The following is a 17,030-nucleotide window of genomic DNA, read 5'->3' on the forward strand; positions in this document are numbered from 1 at the left end:
TTCTTGAATATATTTCAGAGTTCGCATATAACCCGTACATAACAATATTGCTGTTTTTATTTATATTTAAGGGTCCAAAATATATTATATTCACAAAATAGTACTGTCTGTGAATGTCAACCATTTTTTAATGTCTATTCCATCAGAAATACACCACTCTAAAAAAAAAAAAAGGAAATATGCCACTCTGGCTATATATGCTAATCTATATTACTGAAACTAAACAAAGATGATAATTCAGAGTCTCACCCCTACATGTAAGTTCTAATTGCCCTGAAAACCTCTAGGTCAAGTTCTCAACCTTTGAAAATGAGCAGAAATATTCCAGAGCAGTCACCGTAGCCGTGTATTTGAGCTTCATATTTACACATTATTTTGTATACTTATATGTATTTATAGCCGTGGATTTGAGACGTGAAAGTGATCACACACAAGAAAGCTAAGTCCCGTATCAAAAACAAGTGAAAAAGGAATTGAAGAGATTTTGTGATTCCAGTAGCACAGACTTCAGAAACTGAATGCTTAGACGTAACTCCTACATTTTCTTTAACTAAGAGGTCATCGCCATGCTGACGGCTTTGAGGCAGTAGTCTATATATCAGTGTCATTAATCAAAGAGTGCACTTACTACCATGAACTTGGGTCTGATGCCATAGCATTAACTTTGCCTTTCCCTCAAAGAATCATTTGCTCTTGAAGTAGTAGGCATTTAAGGCACATTTAACAAAACCTATCATATACCCAGCTTAAATGGAAGCTCCACCTAGTTACAATATTATATATACCTAAGTAACATGTGATTTACCAGTTAGGCAAATGTCTCTATCTTGAGGATAAAGTTGTTTTAGAAAAGTGATTCTGTATTTGCGTATTCAGAAAGAAACACTGTGTAAAAAGTATTAAAGAATTAGATTTGTAAGAATAGCCTCCAGGTACCATGCTGGCAAAGGCCCAACAGGTTATAGGTTTGGAAATTAGGAAAAAAGACTTCCCTGGAGCCCTGGGATCTTACACAGTGCTTCTGAGCAGGAATCATGAGGAAGGGAGTTAGGGCACCTTCATGATTTTTACAAATTTCCTTCCAAAATGCACAGATCCTTGGGAGGGCTCAAGCCTTAAATCAGCTACCACCTTAAATTGCAGTTTCCAGCCTCAAAGGAATAGGACTTGGGAAGAATGGACGAGGAGAGGGTAGAAAGAAGCCACGGACAGTCTCACGGAAAAGTTGCTTTAGGAACTATCCATTTTTGCTAGGATCAGCATTGCTATCCCTACGAGGCTCTGCTAAAAATATATACATATGAATATTTTCTAATACTCGCCAACATGCTTTAGGGCACTGAGCCTTGGGATGGACCTAGAATTATCTACTTGGAATGGTTTGGGATGGGGGTAGATTTAGAATCTCTTCACTTGCTGTTGGTCTAACGTAAACATAAGAGGAAGAATTTCATAGAAACAGACACATAGCTAACTATAATCCCTCCTCTGGTCACCCTCGCCCACTGCCCTTCAGCAGTTTTCAGGACGGCTTTTTTAGCCATGCAGAGCATGCTGCTGGCGAGCTGAGCCCTAGTTCAGTCGTAAGGTGGGGACAAGCAGAGTCCATGAGGCACACTGTCACAGCTGAGGAGACTCAGAGGTGACAAAGGAGCCCACCAGGATTCAGTTCTGTGGCAGAGAACTGAAATATTGCCTGTGGTTGTGGAGCAATGTAAAAAAAAAGAAAGAAAGAAACTGGTCCTAAATAAACATTTGGATTCTTGCATGGCAAGAGGCCCATTCCACAGAGGCGAAAAATTGTATAGGATATATTTTTAAATCTGCAATTGCCAGTCACCTCCATTTGGGAAACCATGTAGCTTCTGATATTACTTTAGCCTGGGTGGCAGGTACAGAAAAGCCTTCAGAAACTCTGCAATTCAGCAACATTCCAATTTCTTTCCAGTGATCGGCACCATTTTGGAAAGATGGTCCCAAAGGACAACAATAACACAGCAGAAAGAAATAACCTCTCTGTATAAAATGATTTTAGAGATGTCTGTTGAGGTAAAGAGTTTTATAAAAACTGTCAGGTAGGGAAGCACTCTCACAGCTATAGAAATGTTTAGATAAGTTCAGTCTAGTTTGGTGCTAATATTATTCTATAAAACTTCTATTTATATCTGTTATAAACAGGGGACAGGTCTTATTGCTCCTGGAGCTTGCTGCCCCAAGCTGTTCCTCCATGGAAAAATGATTTTTCTCAACAATTGGTAGCAAAGATTCTCATGCTTAAAAAAGTCATTGCTTATCCATCACTTTTTGATTAATTTCCATTTGCCCCATAGATACGGACTCAGTATGCATGTCCTAGACACCAAGGACAGAACAAAGCTTAGAAAAGTTGTTTTATCAAAGTTTAGTTTCATGAGAAAAAGAAAACATGAAAAAGTGCAAAATATATACAGTTCCTGGCAGTACGCACACAGGATTTTTTCTGACTACAGACCATAAAAGTTTACATTTGTGTAATGAAGTTACAGTAGATTTCACTTCATTGTTAATATACAAGGTTTTGCTTCAAAGTGCTTACTTTATTTAAAAAAGAGAAGATTAAAAGAAAGGGTGGCAGGATTTTTTTTTTTTACAACAAACGTATGTCATATGTCCCAATCTCCTTCTTCTTCTTGAGTTTTTTACAACAAACGTTATGTCTTGTGTCCCAATCTCCTTCCTCCTCTTCCTTTAGTGCAACACATAGCAGCAGCTTCAATGAAACGTCTGATTTCAAAAGATGTTCCTGAAACCTCACCTACAGCAGCACCCTAGGTGTCCCGTTGGGGGTGGCTCCTTTCTTCTTCTGCAGCCGATTCTGAACCTTTCGCGATTTCACTACTTTCATTCTCACCTCAAAAACTTCATGGATGGCCTTCCGGAAGCAATGAAAATTATAGTCAATCAGCCCTGGAGAAGAAAACAAAAAAATATTTCTAAGTGCCACCTAGAAGCCTTTTCAAGTCAGCCATAGTGAGGAAATGCCAGTAGGGGGCGGTAGAGGAGAAAACATAAGGTCCATAGACTTCCCTAGAAGGTCTGCAGCTGAGCTTCAGGAATTGCAGGTAAAGTCTTGTGAATATATATTTTTACAAAGGAAAGGTTCCAGAGTATATACCACATTTTCAAAAGTGTCTATGACCCCAAAGTTTTGAAGAAACAACTGAACTGCCCTTGTAAAAAATCTTTCAGAATTAAAAATTGTAAGAACAATTAAGATATACCTTCAGTGAAATATTTATTAGTATCTTTTCCCCAAAAGGCATTATTAAATTGACTCTGAATGGAGTCAGACTTGACTTGGAGGTTAGCTTACATCTCCAGGTCACAGTACCCATCAATCAATATTTACTGAAAAGATATTCAGGAAATATTTAAGCTACTGTCATAAGCCCCAGGGAAAACAAAGTCCCTGATTTCAGAGGGGTTATCATCGGCTCAGGTCACCTCGGAGCTGAGAAATTCAACAATCATTGACACTCTCAGTGTTTCAATGTTAAGTAAATTTTAAACGGTGAATAGTAAGGGAGAATTTTCTTGCGTTTTCAGAAATTAATGATACAAAAATAGAATAAAATATAATCCAAGTCCTGAGCACATTTCAGATCATCAGCACTAATATGTAAAAGTATTGGGAGCAGTATTATGTATATACCAGTTAGGATAAGGCAGTGGGTTCCTTTACTACCCCTGAAAGTGGAAGTGATAGTCGCTCAGTTGTGTCTAACTCTTTGCGACCCGTGGACTGTAGCCCGCTAGGCTCCCCTGACCATGGGATTCTCCAGGCAAGAATACTGGAGTGGGTTGCCATTCCCCTTTTCCAGGGGTCTTCCTGACCCAGGGGTCAGGAAGTTCAAAGTTTACTACCTTTAAACTTATTAAGATAACTAGCCCCCAGAATATTTCCATCCACTCAGGTGATGTTTCCAGATCCCCAACGCCCCCCCCCCACACACACACACACAAATAAATAAATACATAAAAATGGGGTTGGGATTCCAACCAAGGCAAGGAATGCTTCAAAACAGCCCGATAACTAACCACAAGTGCACACTAAGAAACTCCATTCTCAACTTCAGGAGCAGGAAACCCTGAGTGGCGCCCTCTGCTGCTTCTGCAGTGACAGTGACCACAGTGCAACAAATCCAAGAGACCATTTCCTCAGGCAAGACCGGTGAGAAAGAGCGGGAGAGAAAGAAGTAAGCCCAGGTGTGGGCATTTCTTTTCTGCTGGAGGCTTTCTTTGGCACACAGACAGGTACTAGGGCTATGGGAATAAAAGCCTCTGAGAGTACCCCTCGTGATGGGGGATGCGAGCTGGTGGACAAAGTTGCCGTCTTGCATATCCAATGGGGGTGATTCTCAGTTTTTTTGCACACATAGCTTCTCCAAGATTCCCTGAGCAGAAGTGAGCATAAGGGAACTCCCTGGTGCACCAGCGGTTATGATCCTGCATGCCTCACGGTGTAGCCAAAGAAATAAAAGAAAAAAAATTAAAATAATAAAAAGCATTTTAAAAGTATTTTTTAAAAGAAGTGAGGATAAAGCTGCCACTGAAGATAGTGGTCAGAGGCAGTGGCTGAGAGGAGTTACCCCACGTCCAAGGTAAGGAGGGGCGGCTGTGCTTTGCTGGAGCGGCCATGAAGAGATACCCCACGCCCAAGGTAAGAGAAACCCAAGTAAGACGGTAGGTGCTGAGAGAGGGCATCAGAGGTCAGACAGACTGAAACCACAATCACAGACAACTAGCCAATCTGACACATGGACCACAGCCTTGTCTAACTCAATGAAACTAAGCCATGCTGTGTGGGGCCACCCAAGACGGACAGGTCACGGTGGAGAGGTCTGACAGAATGTGGTCCACTGGAGAAGAGAATGGCAAACCACTTCAGTATTCTTGCCTTGAGAACCGCATGAACAGTATGAAAAGGCAAAAAGATAGGACATTGAAAGATGAACTCCCCAGGTCAGTAGGTGCCCAATATGCTACTGGAGATCAGTGGAGAAACAACTCCAGAAAGATGGAGCCAAAGCAAAAACAATACCCAGTTATGGATGGGACTGGTGATAGAAACAAGATTCAGTGCTGTAAACAGCAATATTGCACAGGAACCTGGAATGTTAGGTCCATGAATCAAGGCAAATTGGAAGTGGTCAAACAGGAGATGGCAAGAGTGAACATTGACATTCTAGGAATCAGTGAACTAAGATGGACTGGAATGGGTGAATTTAACTCAGATGACCATTGTATCTACTACTGTGGGCAGGAATCCCTTAGAAGAAATGGAATAGTGATCACAGTCAACAAAAGAGTCCAAAATGGAGTACTTGGATGCAATCTCAAAAACGACAGAATGATCTCTGTTCGTTTCCAAGGCAAACCATTCAATATCACGGTAATCCAAGTCTATGCCCCAACCAGTAATGCTGAAGAAGCTGAAGTTGAACGGTTCTATGAAGACCTACAAGACCTGCTAGAACTATCACCCAAAAAAAGATGTCCTTTTCATTAGAGGGGACTGGAATGCAAAAGTAGGAAGCCAAGAAACACCTGGTTGCTGCTTCTGCTAAGTCACTTCAGTCGTGTCCAAATCTGTGCGACCCTATAGACGGCAGCCCACCAGGCTCCGCTGTCCCTAGGGTTCTCCAGGCAAGAACACTGGAGTGGGTTGCCATTTCCTTCTCCAATGCATGAAAGTGAAAAGTGAAAGTGAAGTCGTGTCCGACTCTTAACGATCACATGGACTGCAGCCCACCAGACTCCTCCATCCGTGGGATTTTCCAGGCAAGAGTACTGGAATGGGGTGCCATTGCCTTCTCCAAAGAAACACCTGGAGTAACAGGCAAATTTGGCCTTGGAATACGGAATGAAGCAGGGCAAAGGCTAATAGAGTTCTGCCAAGAGAACAAACTGGTCATAGCAAACACCTTCTTCCAACAACACAGGAGAAGACTCTACACATGGACATCACCAGATGGTCAACACTAAAATCAGACTGATTATATCCCTTGCAGGCAAAGATGGAGAAGCTCTATACAGTCAGCAAAAACAAGACTGGAAGTGGACTGTGGCTCAGATCATGAACTCCTTATTGCCAAATTCAGACTTAAGTTGAAGAAAGTGGGGAAAACCACTAAACCATTCACACATGACCTAAATCAAATCCCTTATGACTATACAGCGGAAGTGAGAAATAGATTTAGATCTATAGACAGAGTGCCTGATGAACTATGGATGGAGGCTCATTACACTGTACAGGAGACAGGGAGCAAGACCATCTTCAAGAAAAAGAAATGCAAAACAGCAAAATGGCTGTCTGGGGAGGCCTTATAAATAGCTGTGAAAAGAAGAGAAGCGCAAAGCAAAGGAGAAAAGGAAAGATATACCCATTTGAATGCAGAGTTCCAAAGACTAGCAAGGAGAGATAAGAAAGCCTTCCTCAGTGATCAATGCAAAGAAATAGAGGAAAACAATAGAATGGGAAAGACTAGAAATCTCTTCAAGAAAATTAGAGATACCAGGGAACATTTCATGCAAGGATGGGCTCAATAAAGGACAGAAATGGTATGGACCTAACAGAAATAGAAGATATTAAGAAGAGGTGGCAAGAATACACAGAAGAACTGTACAAAAAAGATCTTCACGACCCAAATAATCACGAAGGTGTGATCACTCACACTCACCTAGAGCCGGATATCCTGGAATGTGAAGTCAGGTGGGCCTTAGGAAGCATCACTATGAACAAAGCTAGTGGAGGCAATGAAATTCCAGTTGAGGTGTTTCAAATTCTAAAAGATGATGCTGTGAAAGTGCTGCACTCAATATGTCAGCAAATTTGGAAAACTCAGCAGTGGCCAGAGGACTGGAAAAGGTCAGTTTTCATTCCAATCCCAAAGAAAGGCAATGCCAAAGAATGCTCAAACTACCACACAATTGCACTCATCTCACACGCTAGTAAAGTAATGCTCAAAATTCTCCAACTCAGGCTTCAGCAATACATGAACCACGAACTTCCAGATGTTCAAGCTGGTTTTAGAAAAGGCAGAGGAACCAGAGATCAAATTGCCAACATCTGCTGGATCATCGAAAAAACAAGAGAGTTCCAGAAAAACATCTATTTCTGCTTTACTGACTATACCAAAACCTTTGACTGTGTGTATCACAAAAAACTGTGGAAAATTCTGAAAGAGATGGGAATACCAGGCCACCTCATCTGCCTCTTGAGAAATCTGTATGCAGGTCAGGAAGCAACAGTTAGAACTGGACATGGAACAACAGACTGGTTCCAAATAGGAAAAGGAGTACGTCAAGGCTGTATATTGTCACCCTGCTTATTTAACATATATACAGAGTACATCATGAGAAACGCTGAGCTGGATGAAGCACAAGCTGGAATCAAGATTGATGGGAGAAATATCAATAACCTCAGATATGCAGATGACACCATCCTTATGGCAGAATGTGAAGAAGAACTAAAGAGCCTTTTGATGAAAGTGAAAGAGGAGAGTGAAAAAGTTGGCTTAAAGCTCAACATTCAGAAAACTAAGATATGGTATCCGGTCCCATCACTTCATGGGAACTAGATGGGGAAACAGTGGAAACAGTGTCAGACTTTATTTTTCTGGGCTCCAAAATCACTGCGGAAGGTGACTGCAGCCATGAAATTAAAAGATGCTTACTCCTTGGAAGGAAAGTTATGACCAACCTAGACAGCATATTAAAAAGAAAAGATATTACTTTGCCAACAAAGGTCCATCTAGTCAAGGCTATGGTTTTTCCAGTAGTCATGTATGGATTTGAGAGTTGGACTATAAACAAAGCTGAGCACAGAAGAATTGATGCTTTTGAACTGTGGTGTTGGAGAAGACTCTTGAGAGTCCCTTGGACTGCAAGGAGATCCAACCAGTCCATCAGTCCTGGGTGTTCATTGGAGGGACTGATGTTGAAGCTGAAACTCCAATACTTTGGCCACCTGATGCGGAGAGCTGACTTATTTGAAGAGACCCTGATGCTGGGAAAGATTGAGGGCAGGAGAGGGGGACAACAGAGGATGAGATGCTGGATGGCATCACCGACACAATGGACATGGGTTTGGGTGGACTCCGGGAGTTGGTGATGGACAGGGAGGCCTGGCGTGCTGCGGTTCATGGGGTCGCAAAGAGTCAGACACGACTGAGCGACTGAACTGAAACTGAGGACAGTTTTCCTCCCTCCCTCCTCTACTTCCCCACTTCCTCACTTTTATTTCTTGGAACCATTTTCCAAATAAAACATGAACTTCCAAAAAAGAAAGAAACATGGACCAAAGACATGATTTTATTTAGTGAGAGTTTGAGTAAGATATGTGAGAGCCACCTCAAAACTCTCTACCTATGTGTACAACTAACGGCCTTAGGCAGAAAGCTTAGCTAAAGGGCTTTGGCTCAATGAGAACTCTAGGAAATTTCAGAGAGAGACTACTGATGATTCCTGACACCTGTCAACTTATTCATCTGTGCACGTTTAAAACATAACAGTAATCTTGCTGCATTTGGAGTTTTAAAAGTGAAAATTCACAACTGAGGTTTTTAAAGGAACTGTATACAACAAGTGCTGTTTATTTCAATCTTTTGTAAAAGGCAGTTGAAAAATATAGGAACAGAGACATGAACAGAATAAGCACTATCTTCACCACCATACAAAGTTAAGGGATGGTCCCACATCCTTCTATAGGTTCAGTGATTCTGCACATTAAAAGCATCCTGGAAATTTTTATAAAATGAACGAACTCCAGGCTCTTCTCCCAGGAACTCCATTCTAGTTGTTCAGTAGTGGGCCTAGATGGCTGTATTTTTTAACTACCTTCCTTTCCAAGAATCCCACTTCTGCTTTCCATCCTCCCCTTTCTGCCAGAGCAGTCAAAGATGATCCAAGAAAATGCAGACAGAAACCAACATAAGGACAGATCAATCAATAAGTGTCGACTGTCAGCAACACTAACAGGACTCACTACTGAGATTAAGGCAGCAAAAACCAAGCGAACCACTTCCTGCATATGTAAAGCATCAAGCCTTTATAAAGCTAGGATGATTGATTCATCGCATTTGCCTGGGACTTTTCAAGTTTCAGCCCTGAAGGTCCCTTTTCTTAGGAACCCCGCTCCCTGTCCCAGGCAAATGGAGATGGTTAGTCACCCTAAAAAGCAAACAAGTTTAATGTGATGTGAGTGAGAGACTTACCAATGATTATTTCCTTTTTGCTCATTATTTCTAAATTTTCTAAACGAATCTACTACTTTTTAACAGAAAAGTAATATAAACCTTAATTATGCTTTTATGTTCTAAAGAATTAAGAAAATTTTCAGGGTACAAATAAGTGAAAACAAAAGGATAAAAAACTATATAGACAAAATGGCACCAGTTTTGTTGGAAGAAGGGAAGGAAAGAGGGGACAACAGAAGAAAAGGTGACAGGAAGGGAGAAAAGGAGTAAGAAAACTCCAGAAATTTAACACGGGGTTCAGCTCTAAGATGGTGAAATTCAGTGATTTTATTTTGCTCTGTATACTTTAAGTTTTCAAAGCATTTTAAAATAATGAACATGTATTGCTTGTAAGAAAAAAAGGCTATTGGGAATTTAGGGTAATGGTTTAGTCACCAAGTCGTGTCCGACTCTTGCAACCCCGTGGACTGCAGCCTGCCAGGCTCCTCTGTCCATGGGATTCTCCAGGCAAGAATACTGGAGTGGGTTGCCATTTCCTTTTCCATTTAGGGTAAATCATCTCCTGATTACTAGCAAAAATCCTTAACTACATCAGTAAGCTGATATTTCCCAGTGTAGATGGGGGGCAGGGAATATGAGTATCTTTAAAAGGTTAATTGCTTTTATTTCAAAATAAAACTCAATTTGGTACTAAAAAATATTTGGTGACGTTATTAAGTATACTCGTATCTTCCCTTTTTTAGAATCACGATGCCACCCGTGTTTTAGGACTAAAGAATGGACAAGGGCTGAACAGAAGTTTAAAAAAGTCTAGCTTTAAGACTGTATGAGTTTCATCCTTTACATAGGGAGGACAAGTGGTCACAGTGTCTCTAAAACTTCTAGAGGTGTGGACCAAGAGGGAGGCCTTGGCCCTCCCTGGGGTAACGGACTTTGCAGCCAGGCAATAATACCCCAGCTAGCTTCGCTCCCAGAAAACCTACGGCCCCTCCCTGGGAGGGGGGTCTGGTTCCACTATCACCTCACGGCAGGGGCATCATTAGAGGGTAGGCTGGTTCACGGATCCCAAAACCCTACTGATGGGGGCAGGAGCCAGGGGAGCCTGTGACTAAAGTCTGGAAGCCTCCAGAGGCACGGCTACTGTCCACCCACATCAACAAGCAGGAAAAGCAGTATCCGTTTGAACAGAAATGCTTCATTTAAATCACACACACACAAAATTACCTTTTCTTTCAAAGCTTTCCTCTCTGACAAAGCACACAAGAGCCAGAAACTTTGTCACCTCTTTTAAATAAAGAACTGTTGTATTATTCAGCTTTATAATGGCTGTTGATTCCTTGTCATAGGGGGTTCCTGCTCCATCTTCTTTGAGGCTAAATGGGAACAGAAACGAAAACATATTTGACCATTAAGAACTACAATTTGTAACCCAGCAACAAGACTGGATTATCACAAAGAATGATAATGGTACCGATAGGGAGTCTACCCTTACAGTGCTTTTCAGCTAAATATCTCAGAAACACCCAATCACAAGAATGTACACAGTGTACGATGGTCAGTTTCCTACTGACACACCAAGTGGCTGACCTCTCCATGCACCTGAAGGACACAAGTGACAGATGGAGGTTAGTTCTTCTCCTCTTTGTGGCCCATGAGGGCTTCCTGCTTTTTGTGACAGAATAACCTGGCTGTCCAAAGCACGGCCTGATGAAAGACCAAGAAGGGGTGAAGAACTTTTCCAAAATAAAGCAGCCTGAAGAGGCAGCCAAGTGCTGGGATAGATCCCTCATCTGGGGGAAAAAACTATGATAAAAGAGAGAACTGGGACCACAGATAAAATTTAACAAAGGATTCTGTATTAGATAATAGAGTCATGAAGCCATGTCAAATAGGCTTAATTTGATATTAAACTGTGGTCCTGTAAGAAAACGTCCTTGTTATTAAGAGACAGACGCTCAAGTATTAACAGCTATGGTCAAGGATCATGATATGTAACTTACTCCCAAATGATTCAGCAAAAACAAATGTGTATGTACAGTCATCCCTATGGAGCAGGCTTATGGCCTGGGGTTGGCTCTAAGACTCCCCTCAGCAGATACCAAAATTCAAAGATGCTCAAGTTCCTTGCTATGCTATGCTAAGTCACTTCAGTTGTGTCCGACTCTGAGCGACCCCATAGAAGGCAGCCCACCAGGCTCCCCCATCCCTGGGATTCTCCAGGCAAGAACACTGGAGTGGGTTGCCATTTCCTTCTCCAATGCATGAAAGTGAAAAGTGAAAGTGAAGTCGCTCAGTCGTGTCTGACTGGAGTGGGTTGCCATTTCCTTCTCCAATGCATGAAAGTGAAAAGTGAAAGGGAAGTGGCTCAGTCGTGTCTGACTCTTAGCGACCCCATGGATTGCAGCCTAACAGGCTCCTCCATCCATGGGATTTTCCAAGCAAGAGTACTGGAGTGGGGTGCCACTGCCTTCTCCGCAAGTTCCTTATGTATCTGCATATAACCTACACACGTGCATGCATGCATGCCAAGTTGCGTCATTCATGTCCAACTCTTTGCAACCCTATGGACTGTAGCCCACCAGGCTCCTCTGTCCAAGGGAGTCTCCAGGCAAGAAAACTGGAGTAGGTTGCCATGCCCTCCTCCAGAGAATCTTCCAGACCCAGGGATCGAACCTGTGTCTCTTGTGTCGAACTGCCCTGGTAGGTGGGTTCTTTACCTGTAGTGCCACCTGGAGAGCCCAAACCTACACACACTCTCCCATTTTTTTACTTTCCTTTTGGCATGCGGGATCTTAGTTTCTTGACAAGGAATCGAATCAATGCCCTGTGCAGTGAAAGCCCAGAGTCTTAACTGCTGGACCATCAGGGAAGTCCCACTCCTCCTCCCCACCATATAGTTTTAATTATCTCTAGATAACATAAAATGCCTAATACAATGTAAATATTATGGAAATAGTTGTCAGCATGCAGCCAATTCAAGTTTTGCTTTTGGGAACTTTCTGGAATATTTCTCTGAATATTTTCAATCCACTGGTTGGTTGAATCTGTCAATGTGGAACTCACCTGGAGGGCCAACTGTATTAGTAAAAGAGTGAGCAAATATGGCTCACTGATAAAAACTGGTGAATCCCAGAGAAGGGTATATCGGAGTTCACTGTACTATTCTTGCATATTTTCTATAGATTTGCAATTTTTTCAAAATAAAAAGATAAATAAATATTTAAGAAAAGGTGTGGCCTGCAAACACAAATTACTTGGGTTTGAATCCTAGCTCTCTTATTTTACTGTATAAATTTGGGCAAATTGAATCACTTCTTTGAGCCTCGATTTCTTCATTGTATATTAGCAGTGATTACTACAAAGTTTACTAATGCAATGGAATAACATATACATAACACTAAGCATAGTGCTAAGAGCATATAAAATGTACAATGTTAACTGCTAAAATCATTATTGATATGACCTTTGTGATCAAAACTGGGCCCTTTGAAGACACTGATATATCCAGTTACGTATCTTTTGTTTATAGACAAAGGAGGATGTCATATACCTTTTCCTTATCTGAAACTGTGTGTGTTTTCAGAATCCCAGCTGAGATTCCTGAGCAGACCAGGTCACCTGCTTCTAGGGTCTCCAATTACAAGGCTGACCGCTTCCTGGGCTGCGGCATGCACCCTCAGCCACCCTCTGCAGGTCACCTGGGCTGGCTCGTGGCCACTCTAGCAGTCTCAAGAAACCCCAGAACATATGCCCCATTTGTGACCCAGACCCATACTGGTTCTTACTGAACAGGGCAGGTTCCCAGGCACACTGCATTCCACCACAGGAAAACAATCTGCCAATAAAGCCCTGCTCCCTCCTCCGCCCAGCCCCTTCCTCCCGGTGTGTGTTTGAGCTGGATAAAAGTAACTCTGATTAACATTGTTTCCATGAACAACTTACCATTTATGTCTAATTACCATATGGCAAAATAATAATTATGCATTTCATTAAGTATGTGCCAGATTAATTGTGCTATTCATTGTTATTTGATTATGACAGTCATCTAAACTATAATCAGGATACTTTCATCCTTTATGACTATTTCAAGGTCATCCACTTAACAGTTTAAAAACAAGAGAATATTGCAAGGCAGCAGTCTTAGGAAATAAGGTCTATTTCTAAAGCCAGATGGCAGTGTTTAATAATAATAATAATAAGGAATTCCCTGGTGGTTCAGTGGTTAGGACTCCATGCTTCCACTGCAAGGGGCCTGGGTTCAATTCCTGGTCAGGCAACTAAGATCCCACAAATCATGTGGCTTGGCCAAATAAATAAACTTAAAAAAAAAAAAAGTTTTAAATAAATTAATTAAAAAAATAATAATGACAGATACATTTGGGGTCCACCAGGGGAGACCTAATGATATTTCATCCTCACTACAGTCCTGAGAGGTATGGATCAGTTTCCCTGTTTCATAAGGGAAGGGACTGTGGGTGGGCATGTATGTGTAACAGTTAACAGAAAGAGTCTGAACTAAATGGAAGGGAAAAGTGGTGAAACCAAGGGTCCCTAGAAGCTGGCAGAGAAAGCTGCATAAAGCAGGACACAGCCAGTGAGTAAAGAGAAAGATGAAGAAATGCTTTACCCCATCAATGACTGTGAGATGATATTGTGAGATCCGATATAAACAGGCAGCAACAACCTAATGCCTTAATAAGACAGTTCATACCCACTCACTCTGTACAAAATTCTGAATTCAACAAATTTACTATTATGGGGAATTATTTCTGTGTCCAGTAACAAAATCAATTTTCTTCATTCCTTATTTTGTATTCTTTTATATGTACAAGAAGTTCAGTTTTCTAAGAAGGTTAAGACTGTAATAGTAAGCAGGTAATGTTGTTTGCCTAGTTTTATAGTTCTCTGCTACTCACAGCAAAAGACAAGAGTATATTGGGGAAAAAAATCCAGCCATTATTTCCTATTATAAAGAAGGTAACAGAACTATGGTTAATGTGAGATATTTATGTAGAAACCCAAGGATCCTAATACTTTCTCTCAAGTGTACATGACATTATGATATGTGACAGATTTTTCAGTAAGGAACTAGGAATCAGCCGAGTTCAAATACTAATTTCGTTTCTTAATGATAGTGTGAGCTGGGGTTAGTGGGTTCACCACTCTGAACCTCAGTTTTCCTATCTGTAAAATGGGAATAGTAATCCCCACCTCATGGAATAGTGAAGAATTCAATGGTATAATACAGGAAATGAAATTATCAGCATAATGCCCAGGCATTTACTCAACAATTTTTTGTTATTATTATCACATACTAAACGGTATATTTATAGATCTCAATTATTTCAAACAAAAGTATTAAGATCAAATAAGTAAATTCAAAATACCTCAAGGGTTACAAAAGAGAAATTTGCTTGATGGTAGCCTTTTAGAATGTTCTACTTACCCATAAATACATGAAATATCAATGACCACATCGATCATGTCACAGCAGAGCTCGTACGTTTGCATATCCACAGGGGTACTATCTGTTGCAATATAAATCTTACTGACCACATCAAAGAGAAACGCCTTTTCAATTCCAGAATTCTGAAACAAAAAGGAGATGCTGCCTTAAAGGGATAGCTGGTTTTAGAGCATGACATGGTTACATAAAATGATATGACATCCTCAGTCTCAAATACAAACGAGCAAAAATTTCGGTTGTTCCATTTTATTACAATTTAAACCTCACTATCATGAACATCTTTAGAAAGGACTTACTTAAGAAATGAAAACTGGAATTATCACACACATTTTTACTAATTTTAAATTAAAAAGTAGATTTTAAAAGTCTAAACAAACAAACTCAAAATTGTGCAGTGAGAATCAATGTGAATACAACTAAAGGTCTGTGGTAATTCTACTTTGAGCTGGTAGTTTTTAGGACTCAGCCAGCCACCATATCATTTATTCACAATGTTAAACAGATTTTTAAAAATTCAACATCATATATCTTATAGCCAAAATCAACTTTTATGCCCTTTACCTCTGACAAGACTCTATTAACAGTGAATGATTGCCTACAACTTCAATAAACATTCCGACTATATCAGTGAAGTATAGGAACTGTTTTGGGAGTTAAATTTTAACGGACCTAAAACAGTATGTAGGCACAATCTTCAAATGTAATATTTCAGAGACCTTGAAGTACTGTCAGACCAAGCAGAAATTAGATCGTTTTCATTCTTGCAGTGTTATTCTTAAATTCTGCGAATGACTCTAATGGGATGATAATATTTACTTACTGAGATAAAGATGTTTAGCAAATTCTCCAGGGTGGGAAGTTGTGGAATCAGTTTCTGAACCACTTTGCTAAAAGCTTCAAATATTGAATGGTCATATATGCTTGTCAGATAAAAGCTGAAAGGCGAAACAGTATTTCATCACTTTTTACCTCTGACTGAGGAATAGGCTGTTCATACTATGTCATAACACTAGTATCATGCCTTCTGGATTTACTACAGCTCTTATGCACACATTCCAGCCCCTTCAGAAGTCAAAACCACCTAGGTAAAAAACGAACATGAGAATTCCCTGGCGGTCCAGGGGTTAGGACTCTGTACTTTCGCTGCCAAGAGTCAGGGTTCAATCCCTGCATGGGGAGCTAAGTTCCCAGAAGCCATGCAGTGCGGCCAAAAAAGCAACATATCTTAACAAGACATTTCTGTCTAACTCCCCCAAAGCAAGAACTGTGCCTAGTCTCTGCTGACTGGCTGGACCAGAAGGCTTAAAAATGCAGATGCATGTACCTATATCAGCTTCCTTACATTCTCCAAGAGAATCTGCACTAATTATCTTTATATACATCTCTCACGTTATAGCAGTTACATTATTGGTACTGAAGTAGCTAATCTTTTCATTTTTCTAATTTGCCAAATGAATGATGCATACATACTACCCCACAAAAATTAGAGAGAAGTGGCTTTCCTCTGTGAATATTTATTTCTATTCGTTTTTTTTAGAGGATTCCTTATGATTATAGATACCTCCTATAATAGTAAACCTCAGCATCGATTAACTTCCTGGATGCAGTGTATGGGTTTTCTCTTCTGTGTTTTTCATATGAGGAAGGCTTAGCTTTAATCTTTGGTCGAAAATAATTTTTATAACCCCAACACTTTTTTGAAAGATTGGAGTTAGCACACGCGAAGCTCACTTTTCCCAAATACTATCCTGATGTCTACAGCACAAAACAGGGTACACAGGTCAATGACTGTCCGTGCCAACTACTCATGGTGACTTTGGGGACCCAGCGATCCCTGAGGCATTTCTGTTCTCACCTGAGATGAATTTTTTCTAGCCCAGCATCTGCAAGGTCATCATTTGCCCTCTGGTGAATGTCTCTCTGGGTTTCAATTTTGTGGTCATCTGACAGACCATCCACTTTGTGAATAAACACCTCAAAGTTGATGTCGGTGTTGACTTTGTAGGCCCTGGTCACTGTGAGGTGGAGCCTGGCCAAGGCCTCCATGTAATCGTCCTGGGAACAAAGCACACGCATGTCAGGGAGGACTCTCTGGGCTTCTTGCCGAAGCCTTCTGGGCTGCCTTCCACAGTCTCCCACCTCGCCCCACCCCCAGCTTTACTGAGGTATGACTGACAAACACCGCATGTACTTCAGGGTCACGACATGTTTTGACATACACACGGTCGATGGCTACTTTGGGGGCACACGGGCAGAGTTGAGTGGTTTTCCTCTGTAGAAACTCCTCAGAGATAGAACAGCCTGCAAAGCCTAAAATAATGACCATC

General features: G+C 41.0%; 1 protein-coding gene and 1 long non-coding RNA gene across 3 annotated transcripts in view; one reads left to right on the plus strand and one right to left on the minus strand.

Annotated features, from left to right (window-relative positions):
* Positions 1–17,030, plus strand: part of LOC112587446 — a 30,242-nt gene that overhangs the window by 13,024 nt on the left and 188 nt on the right. The gene's annotated exons all lie outside the window — the stretch shown is intronic.
* RRAGD (Ras related GTP binding D) overlaps positions 55–17,030 on the minus strand; it is a 38,142-nt gene continuing 21,166 nt past the window's right edge. For both annotated transcript variants that reach the window (XM_045161952.1, XM_044924281.1), the window contains exons 3-7: positions 16,559–16,758; positions 15,524–15,638; positions 14,683–14,825; positions 10,461–10,609; positions 55–2,946 (exon numbers count right to left, since the gene is read on the minus strand). In XM_045161952.1, coding sequence (XP_045017887.1) covers positions 2,795–2,946; positions 10,461–10,609; positions 14,683–14,825; positions 15,524–15,638; positions 16,559–16,758 — 759 coding nt within the window. In that variant the 3' untranslated portion in view covers positions 55–2,794. The remainder of the gene's footprint in view (positions 2,947–10,460; positions 10,610–14,682; positions 14,826–15,523; positions 15,639–16,558; positions 16,759–17,030) is intronic.

Source organism: Bubalus bubalis, chromosome 10 (genome assembly GCF_019923935.1).
Source record: "Bubalus bubalis isolate 160015118507 breed Murrah chromosome 10, NDDB_SH_1, whole genome shotgun sequence".
Taxonomy (NCBI): domain Eukaryota; kingdom Metazoa; phylum Chordata; class Mammalia; order Artiodactyla; family Bovidae; genus Bubalus; species Bubalus bubalis.